The sequence below is a fragment of the Chiloscyllium punctatum genome, chromosome 10, assembly GCF_047496795.1.
Source record: "Chiloscyllium punctatum isolate Juve2018m chromosome 10, sChiPun1.3, whole genome shotgun sequence".
In the NCBI taxonomy this organism is placed as follows: Eukaryota; Metazoa; Chordata; class Chondrichthyes; order Orectolobiformes; family Hemiscylliidae; genus Chiloscyllium; species Chiloscyllium punctatum.
The window spans coordinates 4,923,963-4,938,539 of NC_092748.1; the positions used below are offsets into that span (position 1 = coordinate 4,923,963).

The 14,577-nt window shown below is 42.2% G+C and overlaps 1 protein-coding gene across 2 annotated transcripts in view; it reads right to left on the minus strand.

The window, feature by feature from the left end:
* Window positions 1-14,577, minus strand: part of LOC140481835 (aryl hydrocarbon receptor-like) — a 151,031-nt gene that overhangs the window by 49,643 nt on the left and 86,811 nt on the right. Inside the window, exons 1-2 of one of the 2 annotated variants that reach the window (XM_072578368.1) lie at window positions 5,085-5,154; window positions 4,875-4,964 (exon numbers count right to left, since the gene is read on the minus strand). Coding sequence is in view for 1 of the 2 variants with exons in the window: in XM_072578367.1 (XP_072434468.1) it covers window positions 4,875-4,964 (90 nt within the window). In the remaining variant the exon portion in view is untranslated. Of the gene's footprint in view, window positions 1-4,874; window positions 4,965-5,084; window positions 5,155-14,577 lie in introns of those variants that run through there. The other variant, XM_072578367.1, reaches the window with a different exon arrangement.

A 14,577-nucleotide genomic window follows, 5' to 3' on the forward strand; every position in this document is an offset into this window, starting at 1 on the left:
ACCTTCCCTGTGCCCCTTAATTCCCTTACTGCTCAAACATTTGCAATTCTCCATCTTAACTATACTCAATGGCTGAGCATTCACAGCTCATAAGTCTAGAGAATTCCGAAATAAATTTGTCTCTATCTCAGTCCAAAATGGTTACCCTCTCACCTTAGCCTGAGATTGTGACTGCAAGTTCTAGATTCTCCAGCCAGGAGAAACAGCCTCTTGGTACTTAACCTTGAAGAATTTTATACACTTCAATGAGATCACACTTGCAAGATCCAAAGAATATGGGGCCCATTTGTCTCTAAAACCCTCATCATAGGATAGCCCTCCCATCCCAAGAATCAAACCACTCCCTTCTCAACACCAGATGGCCCTCATTACAAAGTAGTTCAAAACACTTTCGTCCTGGAAAAGGAGCCTGGAGAGCCACAGACACTTTCATGAACTCCACATCATGTACACACAACATAATGATATCTTTTTGAAACAATTTACATTCTGTGGCTGTCAAACAAGGAGAAATCCCACCATCTGCCACGGAGGCAGTCATGTCCTCAGAACCTTAGTCTGGGGTTCCAGATGACTAGACAAGTTAGTTTAAAAGGATTCCACCACCTCCCTTTAATGCAATTTGTAACAAAAAGCTCTGCTTCTTGTTTATGTGAACCATATGCAGAGCCACAAAATGATGAGCCTGATTAATACAGTCATACAGCACAGAAACAGACCCTTCAGTCCAACTCGTCCATGCCAACCAGATATCCCAATCTGAACTTGTCCCATTTGCCAGCATTTGACCCATATCCCTCTAAACAGTTCCTATTCATATACTCATCCCGATACCTTTTCGATGTTTTAATTGTACCAGCCTCCACCACTTCCTCTGACATCTCATTTCATACACTCAGCACCCTCTGCCTGAGAAAGTTACCCCGCAGCCCCCCCCCTCCACCCTCAGGTCCCTTTTAAATCTTTCCCCTCTCACCTTAAAACCTATGCCCTCTAGTTTTGGATTTACTCCACCCTTGCTTATTTACCCTACCCATGCTCCTCATGATTTTATAAACCTCTATCAGGTCATCCCTCAGCCTCTGACGCCATACCCCAGGTTTTCTATCCCTGATGTTTGTTCAGGATTGTGAGGTAACACAACTTTCCTGAAGCACTGGTGAGGTTTACCGGAGAGGTTTAAACTATCCATGTCATTCACCAAAGAGTCCCTGAAACGAGGATGCAGTGACCAGACATCCAAAAGTCAAGTCCTGAACTAGGCTTGAGCGAGCAGGTCTCTGGTAGTTGACATGTCAGGCAACCAATGGCAAAAGTCTGGGGGGGAAGAAGGGGTGTGGGAGGGGTAGGAAGAAGTTGAGGGTCAGAGTTCATGTAATGATATCTCCTGGAGTGTGCACAGCCCGAGTTGGGGACCCTATCTAGCCCCTATAATTGGTGAATAGCGGCACTGAACTAGACAGAATATGGACTGAAGACAATGTCCGGGTGGCAGGGGCAGTTTTTGGGATCTTGTGCCTGTGTGCACCAACACAGAGTGGAAGGAAGCGAGGGAGGGGGTTTGAAGGAGAGGTAGCTTTGTGTGGCATTTCTATCCCTGAAATATCTTCCACTACAACAGTCACACAGTTGGCATCCGGGAGACAGTCAGATCGTTCATCATCTCAGTTTCACATGAAGGAAAAGGTTGGTGTTGAAGTGAAATACTAAGCCCAATAACAGGATGTGACCATGGAGGAGTTTACAGAGTGGTACATTGGAACAAATACAGGCAAAAACATAAAGATAAAAAGTTTAAAGTGTTAAGAAACGCAAAGTAATTTCAGCTCGCGTCCCTGTCAATGGGCGCACTCAGAACTCCTTTTTTACAGGTATGCCATCTGAACAATAAACTATAGATCATCAGCAAATACATCAGTGTTGTGTTCCTGCCGGCGTGCAACCTTCATCATGATGGACTGAAACTTAAAGATCAAGTAAATATACCTCATGCCAAACATGGTCAGCTTACCCAGATCCTAAACCACTTAACTGGCTAAGAACCAGAGCTTTGCCTGCATTTAGCTTCTGCTTTGTAGCTGATTTTTTTTTTAACCATTGAATAGAACCCACTTGTCTTTTAACAACAAGATTCAAATCCTTCAATGTCAAGCTGAACAACAGACTTCCTGTGCCTGACCTATTTGTACTTGTCAGCTAGTGGGTGCAACAGAGACATGAATTATTAATCGCCTCTCTACTCTTGCCTTTCATGGAACATGAACATTTACTGTGCATTATCGTGACCAAACTAACTGGATATTTTACTCCTGCTTGTTGATTCTACTCTTTAAAAGGATATAGCTGTCTCCACAATCCCTGACATGTCTGCACATTTGGCGTGTGAATGAACCTTTAGCCTCCAGAAGAAATTGGTGAATTCTTAAATTGGATCAAACGACATATCAGCAAGATTTTGCAATATTTGGGGCATGACATTGAGAGCAGATCCCTTTTATTAACGAATTTGAAAATGTAATGAAGTCAGACCTTTTGTCCAAAGTATCATCGCTGGTCCTTTGAAAATCCCTTTTTTTAAATTTCAAAGTGATTTCTTGCTGGTGTAGTAAAGCATTAACGATGCAGATGCACAACTATTTGGACAGCACCATCAGATTAACCTGATGCTTTCAAGAAATAACTCAGTTGGCAGTTCAGGTGTAATTACACTTGCCTGGACGTATGTTCGAGAATAAAGGATCCACTCAGTGAATGGCTTCCTTGCTGGAACCCAACTCAATCTGGCCTCAAACACAGAGAGCCACGATGAGCCCCAACAATGTGGATAATGAGGCAGCTGCGGGAGCTTCTCTGGGGTCGTAAAGCCCCAGCTCTAAGCCGTGTTCAGCTGGATTGGCCTGGTCAGTAGGTATCCTTAGCCCTGAAGCCCCAGTGTTGAGCAGTGACCTTCCCAACAGTAGGACCCCCCCCCAACCTCTCCCTCTGAAGATCGAAAATCCCGCCATTGCTCTTCCTGGCTAAAGACTGACTTTCGCCTTTTGAGTCAGTTCTTGTCCTACTCTGGCAAGACACCGGGCCTAAAATGCTCTCTCCAAGATGTTAGCCTGAGGGAAGTCCTAATGTGCTGCAGCAAGGTGAAGGGAGTGATGGGTAGCAAAACAATGGAGCTTTCACCACATGACTTGCCCTATTCTCTACCCACTGAGCTTTTAGGTATGAATTTTTAGATCTAAAAGGCAACGACACGTATAGAGAGATAGCAGGAAAAGAGCATTGAAACAGAAAGTCAGTCATGATCAGATTGAATGACAAAACAGGCTCAAAGAGCTGACTGGCCTCCTCGCTCTGAGCTTCTATTAGATGTCTAACACATCCATCCTGGTGATGCACTGCTTCCTATCACCAACTGGAAAAAAATAGACTCCTTTGCCAATTCAGTGCTGCTTGACTGCCTTTCCTTTCCCATTTACAATAGTTATAAACATAGCACAGAGAAATTTTCAAAAAAAAAACAAATGCCAGAGAAAACTCCTTTCTTAACGTGCCTTTGACTTTTCTTCAGGGCTGCATAATGTAGCGTCCTGGGAATTGGGTCTTCAAATATCACAGACTCCAGGTCAATCCTGGAGGGTTGTCAACACTAAAGAGAACCTCACCAGTAAACAATCTCAGTTTGCTTAAAGAGTTTCCAGGGGTAATTCGAGAAACACAGTAGACATTCATTCCAAAGAAGAAGAAACAGACCAAGAGGGGGGGAGACAGGGGAATGAGGCAACCACGGCTGACAAGGAAAACTAAAGACAGTATAAAAGCAAAAGAAAAGGAAAAGGTGAAGATTAATAGGAAGGCAAAGGATTGGGAAGCCAGATGCACTATACCCCAGAGTTCTGAAGGAGATCACAGAATCCCTACAGTGTGAAAGCAGGCCATTGAGCCCATCAAGTACGCACTTACCCTCCAGATAGCATCCCACTCTGACCCACCACCCCTGCCCGCGAATCCTGCATTTTCTATGGTTAATCCACCTAGCCTGCACATCCTTGGACATCATGGGGCGATTTCCCATGGCCAATCTATCTAACCTGCACATCTTTGGACTTTGGGAGGAAACCGGAGCACCCGGAGAAAACACACACAGAAGAATGTGTGCAAACCCCCCACACACATACCACCTCAGGCTGCCTGCTCCCCCGCTCCGTCCCCATTCACCTACTCCCTCCATCCCTCCTTCACACTCACATACACACCGTCTCAGGCTCCCTGCTCCCACTCTTGCCACCGGCCATGCATGACACTACCCAGAATTTGTGTGACGTGAGCATTACTTGCCACTTGTCAGCCCAAGCCTGGATATCATCTCTCTCTTGTTGCACTTGAACATGAATGGCTTTAGTCCATGACTCAAAGGTATCCTTCTTTAAAGTTTGTGAGGTTACCCACCTCAACTGACCTCCCTCTTTAAGTTAAAAGGTTGAGGGGTGACCTTATAGAGGCTTATAAAACTTTGAGAGGCATGGATAGAGCGAATAGATAAGGTCTTTTCCCCACAGTAGAGGAGTTCAAAACTAGAGGTTTACGGTGAGAGGGAAAAGATTTAAAAGGGACCTAAGGAGTAACCTTTCCAGGCAGAGGGTGGTGTGCGTATAGAATGAGCTGCCAGAGGAAGTGGTAGAGGCTGGTTCAATTACAGCATTGAAAAGGCATCTGGATGGGTCTATGAAAGGTTTAGAGGGATATGTGCCAAGTGCTGGCAAATGGGACTAGATTAATTTAGGATATCTGGTTGGCATGGACAATTTGGAGCGAAGGGTCTGTTACATGCTGTACATCTCTAAGGCTCAATAACAGAAGTTTCTGTGAGTTTATTTACTGACCTGGTGAAAGCCCAGATAATCCTGAATTGTATGGGAAACATAGAAAATAAGTCCATCTGCTGTGATGACCAGGACAAACCCATTCAGAGCCTGGAAGAAAAAGCAATATGGAAATTAATACTAGTCACCAATGCAATGTGAGAGTGAAAATCCAGGTAACACGCCATAAGGTGCACATTAATAAATGGTTTGAACAATACAAATGAAAACCTTGAGAGTACAGCAGATTTAGCAACTGCATTATGTCAATCTGAGATATTTCCTTAACATTGGTAAACCCTCCATCAGTGTTGGATTTAGACAATGGGTCAGGTGTACACTGGGTAGCTGAATCACTTAATCTAAAAGACGCTATTTGCAAGCTAGCAGTTTAATGTAAATCTTTGATTAAGCCACTTATTTTTATTCAATGCTGGTCATTAGGGATTCATAATACAGTATAACATCATGTGGGTGGATTGCAAAGTCAAAGTAGAAACTGAATGAGGTGAGGAGAGGACACGAACTATGGGCAAAAGACTGACACGAAGGACCACTGATAATAACCTGTACAAAAGAGTGCACAAGGATTATTTTATCACTGGGAGCAAAGCAAGAACAGAGCAAAAGCTGATTAATCAACTCAACCGAAATCCTTACTTGACACCAATCCCTGAGTTTGAATCCTGATTTTGTAACTTTGTAATTAACCAGTGCCTGAAGCTACCCTCATAGAGAGGGAATGAGTGCAGCCAGTCCTACGGAAAGGAGTGACACAGTAGTGACACTGCTACCTCACTGCACCAGGGACCTGGGTTCAATCCCAGCCTTGGGTGACTGTCTGTGTGAAGTTTGCATGTTCTTTGTGTGGGCTTCATCCCACAGTCCAAAGATATGCAGATTAGGTAGACTGGTTGTGCTATAGTGCCCAGGGATGTACAGGCTAGGTGGATTAGCCATAGTAAGTGGAGAGTAAGAATGTGGGTTGGGATGGGATACTTTTGAAGCTTGGTATGGGCTTAATGGCCTGCTTTCACACTGTAGCAGGTTCTATGTTTCTGTGACTTAATTTGGGCATCTACGTGCTTGACATAATCTGTGGTTTTGATCAAAACCAACAGCCTGATGATGCATTGAGAGTTTTTGATGCATTTTTAATTGAGAGTTTTTGTTTGCTGGTTTCAAAACATAAAGACCCAGAATTATGTGATCGCCATTTCAGAGATGCACAGGCAGGCCACTTAGGTTCCAATTTAACAATTAACTTTAAATCAGGACCAGAACATGTGTCTTCCTATAAGATTCTTAAAAGACTGAACGGAGTGGATGTTGGGGGGGATGCTTCCCTTGGTGGAGAGTCACACTCTGAGGATAAATGGATGGTCATTTAGGGCTAAGGCAAATGTTGTCTGAGGGTCTGAAAAGGTTAATTTTTTGAAAAGTGTGAATTATGTCATACACTGTGAGGATGTCAGACATCACACAGAAAATAGATCTTGCGTAGATGCCTAGAGAAACAGATGTGATTCAGTGATACATATGTAGTTTGCAATATTGCAATAACTACTAGCTGTTAACTTTATTTGGTATCTACCAGCTACACCCAGGAGGTAGAATGCCTCCATCCCGAACCTGTACAACAGCATGGAGAAATTTCCTGACTCAGAGAGTTATGTGTTTTGAGTTGTCTCTCCCATGGAACTTTGAAAGCACTTCTGCTGAGTATCTTCAAGAATAGAATTTAAAGATTTTTGAATAGTAAGGAAATCAAGGAATACAAAGATAGTGCCCCAAATGTATGTTGTGATGATGCTGTTCCTTTGACAAGGTTATGTTGTCCTTGGTTTCTTTTTCAGAGGGGTCGTAAAAGCAGAGGCTTTGATATGTCTGGGTTTATTTACTTGAAGAAGCTTTTAAGTATTTTTCTAAAACACTTGCACAATGAAAGGGAGTGACCAATTCTCCCAGCTCAGCTTTTCTCTGGTTTGTTTTGGTTGCAGCTGCTGGTCAGGTTTTAGCCGGGAACCCAGAGAAGCTCCTGATCCGAAGAAGCAGCTCCATGCTGATCCTCTCTCTCTCTCTCTGACATCTCTCCTGTAAGAACCTGTGTTTGATTTTACCTTTTTTCCCCAAGGGGGTATTGATGGGATGTTACAAGCATTTGGAACAGCATCATCAAGTTGTGTTTTCGTGTCGATTGGATTTTCAGATAGGTTATGTTATTTCATATTCTGTTCTCTTTTGTTTTCCTGTAAATAAATTCTGTTTTGTTTAAAGCTAAGTGGTTGGGCCAGCTGCATCACCCTTGGAATATCCACTCTACACCTCCTTAAAACAACTAGAAAAGTTAGGGTCTGGGCGACCTTCTTAAAATATTTTGAGGGGGTCTGGCCCGGTCTATAACAATGTTAATATAATTTTGTACAAGTAAGAGATGCCTTTGGTTTGTTTAGACAGAGTCCAATCTGATGTTTGTTTGTTTCCTTGATATACTACCAAACTGCATTTGTTACTAACTATATTTTTATGAATAAAATATATACGAGGAATAAAGAAAAGCCAGGTAATGTTTTGAAGAGATAATATTTGCATGCATTTGATGCACCAGGAGGGTCCAATAATTTGAACGGATCCCCATTTAACTTCAACAGGAAGACCTCAGTCTTTCCCCATTGTGCCATGGCAACAGTCACTCCGAGCTTTAGTATGTCCCTCAGCACGTATAGTCTTGTTCAAGTAAGAGATGCCTTTGGTTTGTTTCGATAGAGTCAAACTTCATGGCTTGTTTGTTTCCTTGATATGCTACTACACAGAACCAAACTACATTTGTGACCAAATATATATAAAGATTTTTTAAATGAATATGTTTGAAATTTTAAAAAGGCGATATTTTGGAGAGACTCGATAAAATACACTGCAGTCCTTTCTTTTCATTCATTCTTTACAGTCCATGAATCATAATGAGCTCCTGAGCTCCTTGGTACTGGCTCGCAAGGATTAACTCAGTGAATGTCAACCATGGAGAGACCACTGTGAGGTCCAAAGAATAAATACCAAACAATATCTTAACTCAGTGCTTTTCAAACTCAAGCAGAAAATATTGGAAATACTCAACAGGACAGACATTAAGTGAGGAGAGAGAAAGAGAGTTAACATTTTAAGTCTATGACCTTTCCTCAAAGAACAGGAGGACACAAATACTTTTAGCTGAAGTCCCCATTTCCAAATTCATTTGTATTCTTGCACATTCCATTTACATTACAACAATCAACAACAAGAGTTTAGTTCTGAAGAAGGGTCACTGGACCCGATATGTTAACTCTGAATTGTCTCCGTGCTGCCAAACCTGTTGACCTTTATTTAAGTAATTTCTATTTTTTGTTTCTGATTCTGCAGTTCCTTTAGCTTTTTGATTAATCATAATGATATTTAATATTCAGTAAGTACCTGGAAAAGAGCTCGTTATTTTGACATCCTAGTTCTGAGTTTAAAATGCTTCCAAAATCTTTCCTCCCTGGAACAAGGCTGTATTCATTTCGCAATCAATGCCAACCTAAATATTTGTAGATCAATGGTAATCTTCAACTGCCCTCAGTGTCTCCTGTGACCACCTCTTCCATGTATCATGGCTGGACTCTGTTAATTGGATTCAGAGCTACAGGTGTTAATATGAAACTAGATGCATAACCTTTCCATAAAAGTTGCTTTCTTTACACAACCTGTATCTGCCTCCCACCTACTAACACCCAATGCCCAGAAGTCATTCCTCATACAAAAATGATTTCTATCCAATCTGTTGAGCCTTTGTGTAGCACACTTCTGGGGCAGGTTAGATTTGAACACAGACTCTCTAGCCTAGAGGCAGGGACATTACTCTGTGCCCTAGGTAATTACCTTGTGCTCAGGGTATGTAATCAATTAATGCCTTACACATCCTTAACCAGGATAATGTACTCATGCCAGCAGGGCTTTTATGGTGCGGTCTTAATTTCCTTATCTCCGGGTCAGAGGATCCAGGTGCAGGTTTCATCTGCCCTAGATGTGTGACATAACGGCTGATTAAAAATACTGTATCTATTTAGCATGCCAGTATTTCACTTCATTCCCACTGCCCAACTCAAAGTGACCACCATTACTTCCTATTTAAACACTTCACCGTTTGAAACACCATTCCACCCGGGAGGAAGCTGAGTCCCAGACCAGTTCGGTACTGGCTTTTGTCAGCTACTAGCCAGACTTTGCTGCCTTAGTTTAGCACCATAACAACATGTAAGCATCATTGCTCATCTCGTTGCTTAATTAACAACAGCAGCTCCACTTGCAATGCATTGGTTGTTTGTAGCAGTTAGGGCTATTCGGAGGTAGAGACATATTCTTCGATCGTATTAATTCATAGCAGACTAGTTGGGAACACTTTCTCCTCTAACTACAGATAATCTAAGTTCAAACAACATTGAATTTGTGGTGGTACTGACAACATACTGTGTTGTTGGCTTCAGATGACAGAAAGAACCAGATATCTATAGCACCTTTCATGATGACTGGCTATTTGGAAGCCAATGGAGTATACTTTAAAGCATAGTCACTGGTACGTGATAATGCTCAGATCATTTTTTTTGTGATATCAATTGTGGCTCAAATGGTGTCCAAACCACCAAAGAGAACCCCTCTGCTCCTCTTCACAGTGATGTCTTTTAGATCCATGTGCGAGGGTAGTTGGGATGTCAGTTTAATATCTTATCGAAAGGACAGCAGTTTTAGCAGTGCAACGCTTCCTCAATGCTACACTCAAACATCAGCCTGGACGAGGGGTTCACATCTCAGAATAGGTTAAATCCACAGCCTTCTGACTCAGAGTTGAGAATCCTAATGACTGAACCACAGCGGCACACCAAACGGTGAGTCCAATAAAACTGGACATTAAAAGATCCCATTATGTGAGGTCAGAGAATTTCCCTGGGACTTCTGGTCAACATTGTAAAGCTAACAACAATCTGCATGACAGTGCATTTATCTTTTTGTCTTAGGATGAATCAAACATCAGAATCACGCCCAAATAAGTGTCATTATGCTTCAAAAAAATCCACTGCATGTCAAAGAGTTTTTTTTTATGTTTCTGACACCTGTGATAAAACTCAATAAGAAATGCCCCATTGTAGCTCCACCACTTACACACTATGGGACTTACTTTGTGCGAAACCAGGTGTGGGCCAAATGGCAAAACCTGTTGAGCTGATCTTCTGATCTTTGTGTCTCGCTGCACATAGTGATCACTTTGTGTGATCACTGTCTCGCTGCACATAGGGATCATGCAACCCAATATCTCCCATGGGAGAATGGAGCCACTACTGACTGCATTTGGACAAATGCTTGCTGATCTAATGGGGTGAGGCTCACATTTCATCCCTCACCAGGAATGGCTGTGGGCATGAGCAATGCACATGGTCTCAAAATGTATCTCACCCAAAGACTCTCACCCACAGCATAAAATTGACCGACGGTGGAATGGTAAATAAGCAGCATCTGGACCCTTTAATTCTTCCCGCCTCTAAAAATAATGTGACAGGGTAGATGCAGAAGGGCTGCTTCCCCTTGTTGGACAGTTGGGCAGAATGGAGAATAAGGAGCCGGACATTTAAGAGAGAGATGAGGAGGGTTTTTTTTTCTCTTAGGGGTTTGTGAAGTCTGTTGAGGCTGGATCTTTAAGCATATTCAAGGCTATTTAATCGAATCTTAAGGTCATACAGTCATAGAGATCTACAACACAGAGAAAGGCCCTTCAACCCATTATGTCCCATCAGTCAAAAACAACCACCTGACTATTCTAAACCCATTTTCCAGCACTTGGCCCATAGCCTTGCATACGTTGGCATTACAAGTGCACATCTAAACATTCCTTATATGTTATGAGGGATTCTGCCTCTACTACCCTTATGGGCAGTGAATTCCAGATTCCCAACACCCTCTGGGTGAAAAGTGCTTTCCTCACATTTCATCTAAGCCTTACCTTAAATCCATGTCCATAGACATTGATCCCTCTATCAGGGGCAAAGTTTCTTCCTGTCTACCTTTCTAACCTTTAACAGAATCAAGGGCTTTGGGGAAAAGGCATGAAAATTGAGTTGTGAATTATCAGGTCAGCGATGATCTCATTGAATAGAGGTGCGGACTCAATGGGCAGACTTCTGCTCCTACATCTTAGAGTCTTTTGACAGCCTTTACTAAGAGTAGGATTCCCTGGCTGCTACTCCTGTCTTCAACCTCACCAAGATAACCACCCTCTATGTCTCAACCAGAGGTATGGCCACAGAATATGCCTTCATATAAACCCAATGTCAAACACAATGGCAGGAAGGGGGAGTGGAGGGAGAGGTAGAGTAAAGGTGGTGAATTTGGTAGCACAGAGATTTTGCTGCAGAGCTACAATTTCACAGGCCTATATCAATAGCGCAGAGCATGGGAGTTCAAATCTCCCCATGGTAGTTTGAGAAAGTCTTTCTTTGAAACCTGGGAAATAAAATATTAGTACAGGAACGTGAAATGATTGTTAGCTAACTGGCTTATTAAAATAACATCATTATGGCGGCAGACGCCAAATACAATAATGCAATAAATCAAGCATAATCATAATTCATAACATTAGTTATAGATAATTGTAATAAAAATAAAGTATAAGCTAATGAAAACATTGCATAATTATAAACAGTACAATATAAAAATAATTTATTAGAATTGACGTAAAGTCAAAGCTTTAGATCTTTAGGGCTGGGACACAAGAAATCAACCTTAGAAAAGGGATAGCAATTTATACAGCCTGTGAAGAGGGTGTGGACTGGTTAGATCGTGGTTGGTACAAGGGTGGTTAGTTATCAATCTTTGTTAGCTGCTGAAACCAATTGTTGTTACCCAGGTCTAGACTACATGCAACTCTCAAGACCAATGCCAACATGGTCATCACTCACCAGTTCTACGAAGTGGCCTAGAAAACGATTTAACTGGATTGAACTACTACACCGCTCCAAGGACAAGAAAACAACAATTGGCTCTCCTCATCTCTACTGTAGCTAAGGTGCATAGATCTCTGAGTCAGAGTCTGACTCAAGTCCTACTCAAGAGATTTTATCACAACAATCTAGGCTCCACTCGAGTACAGGACTGAGGATGTGCCGCATAGTTGGAGGTGCTGCACAGTTAGATGGGATGTGAAATCAGTGCTCTCTCTGTGGGTGAATACAAAAATCCCTTGGGCTTATTTTGAAGAAGAGCAGGATGGGGGCAGTCCCCCTGATGCGCTGCCAGATATATTTATCCTTCAAACAGCATCACAATATCAGAGGACTGGGTCATTACCATCGTTGCCATTCATGGGACTTTGCTGTGTGTACATCAGCTGCAAGATTCCGATTCTAAAACATTTCACAAGTCCTCCACTAGTTGGAAAAGTGCTTTACGATGTCCGAGGTTGTGTCAGGTACGAAGCAACATTGCACGTTTTCTTTTCTGCTGATCCTGGGGAGCGGTGGTTGCAAAGGGAGCAGCAAGAGGGGACATTATTGCTTTGACAACTGATCTCTGAGAGCAGCCAGTGACTGAACGTTGGGCCTTTCTGAAACCACACCAGATGAGAATTGATCAACTGAGGTTTAGTGTTTGGGTGGTAGCGCGTGGGGAAAGCTTCAACAGCAGATGTCACCACTGCTGTAAAACTGTGTCCTTCCGGTCTGTAAACACACCCGGGTGGTTCTGACTTTCTGACATTACAAAAGCTGGAAATCTGTGAGTCACAAAGCTGTCTGACATATGAGGGTCCCACGCACTGGCAAAAGAATCTCTTTCATCCCGAGCTGCTCGCTGGCACAAAGTTCAATCGTTAAGAATTCTTACAGTAAAGAGAACACAGTTTTGCAAAAGCTGAACTTGTGGAGAGGAAGAAATAATGGAACAATATTTTTCCAAGCACAATGCCAAAACTGACAAGTCGAATCTTTTTCTCTTGCTGCCAAGTTCAACCCACTGCTATTATGTTAAAGCAAAACTTAATGGAATGGGTTCCCATGTGTTTGGTTAGTGTATATTGAAAACACATTATATCTGAGATTGTTACTTAGTTCACATTTTTCCTCAACAAATATTAAATCGTTATTCTAACTTTCTCCCATTGGCAAAAGGCAGGTCTCCTTCATAAAACAAAAACTCATCAGTGACTTTAATACGTTGAAGACAAGTTTAATTCCCTTCATGATTCGAATTCTCGCTATCTCCTCCATCTCACAGTCTCTCTCACCTCCTCCAACACTGTGGGGGCTCAATGCACCTCCAATTCTGGCCCCTTATACATCCCTGATTTTAATCACTTGCTCATTGGTGGCAGACCCTTCCCCTGCCTCAGTCCCAAGCTATGTAATTCTTTCCCTAAATGTCTCAATCTTCTTACCTCGTTTTTTTTCCTTTCTAGTGCACCCTAAAATACTTCCCAAAGTTTGGTCAGAAGCCAGTTGCAGTTGCACTATAAAACACATAACCTTTCATACAATACCATTTCATACAATCTTATATACTTCAATGCTACCAGCAAAACTAACGTCATTTACAAGATACCATACAAGAACTGGAAACAACACTGCATCAGACAAACTAGCAGGAAACTTGCCACCAGGATACATGAACATCAACTAGCCACCAAAAGACTCGACGCACTATCACTAATTCCTATACACACAGACAAAGGACGACACCACTTTGACTGGGACAACACACACATCCTAGGACAGACGAAACAAAGACACGCACGAGAAGTCTTAGAGGCATGGTATTTAACCATAACTCCATCAATAAACATAGGATTTAGATCCTATCTACTTTCCCTTGGAAAAAAAGAACCGGAAATGACATCACCCACCTTAAGAAACCAAGGCCTATAAATAGAGAGGTGGGACAAACCACCAGCACTTCACCGGAGACTCTCACTGATGATGTTACCTAGTCATGGTGACGAAACATTTGAAAACAAACCTTCCAGCTCGGTGAGCTAATTTACACACTTATACTTCAATATTAACACATGGTATATGGGGCAATGCCATGCTGTACTGTCTCATATCATACTGTAGAGTACCAGTCCATACCATACCATACCATACAATGTCCTGAAATACCATGCTAATCGGTATAGTTCAATATCATTCTATACAGTGCAGTGCCATACCATACCTTTTAATGGCATATTATACCATACAGTATGGCATCAAACAGCACCATACCATACATACACCTCATAGTGTTCCACACAGTGTAATCCTTAATTGTACATTCACCCACTGGGCTAACTGAATCATGGTGCTCCATTTCAGTATAAGTCCAGTTAACCCTCCAGCATCTAACACCATTCAGTCTCGTTTATGTTATGAACAGAAGCTTTAGAATGTTAAAAAAAAGAACATTTTTGTCCTTTTTATCAGAGAATGAAGCAGCCGGAAGGACATTTTCAATGATTTGAAGTTCAGTTCCTTCTGATTCAAGATGTTTGAGGCTTTTTTGGCACGTTACTGACAGCTTTTGCTCCTTTAGAACGTCGATCAAAAGCTGATGGCTTTTCAGTCGCAACCTGTGAAATGACAGCCACAGAGACACGGTCATAGGCACTGTCTCTGAGCTGAAACCTATTCCAATTGGGAAAATGAGCTAAAATTCACGTATTGCGGATGCTGCATCAGCAGCTTTTCAT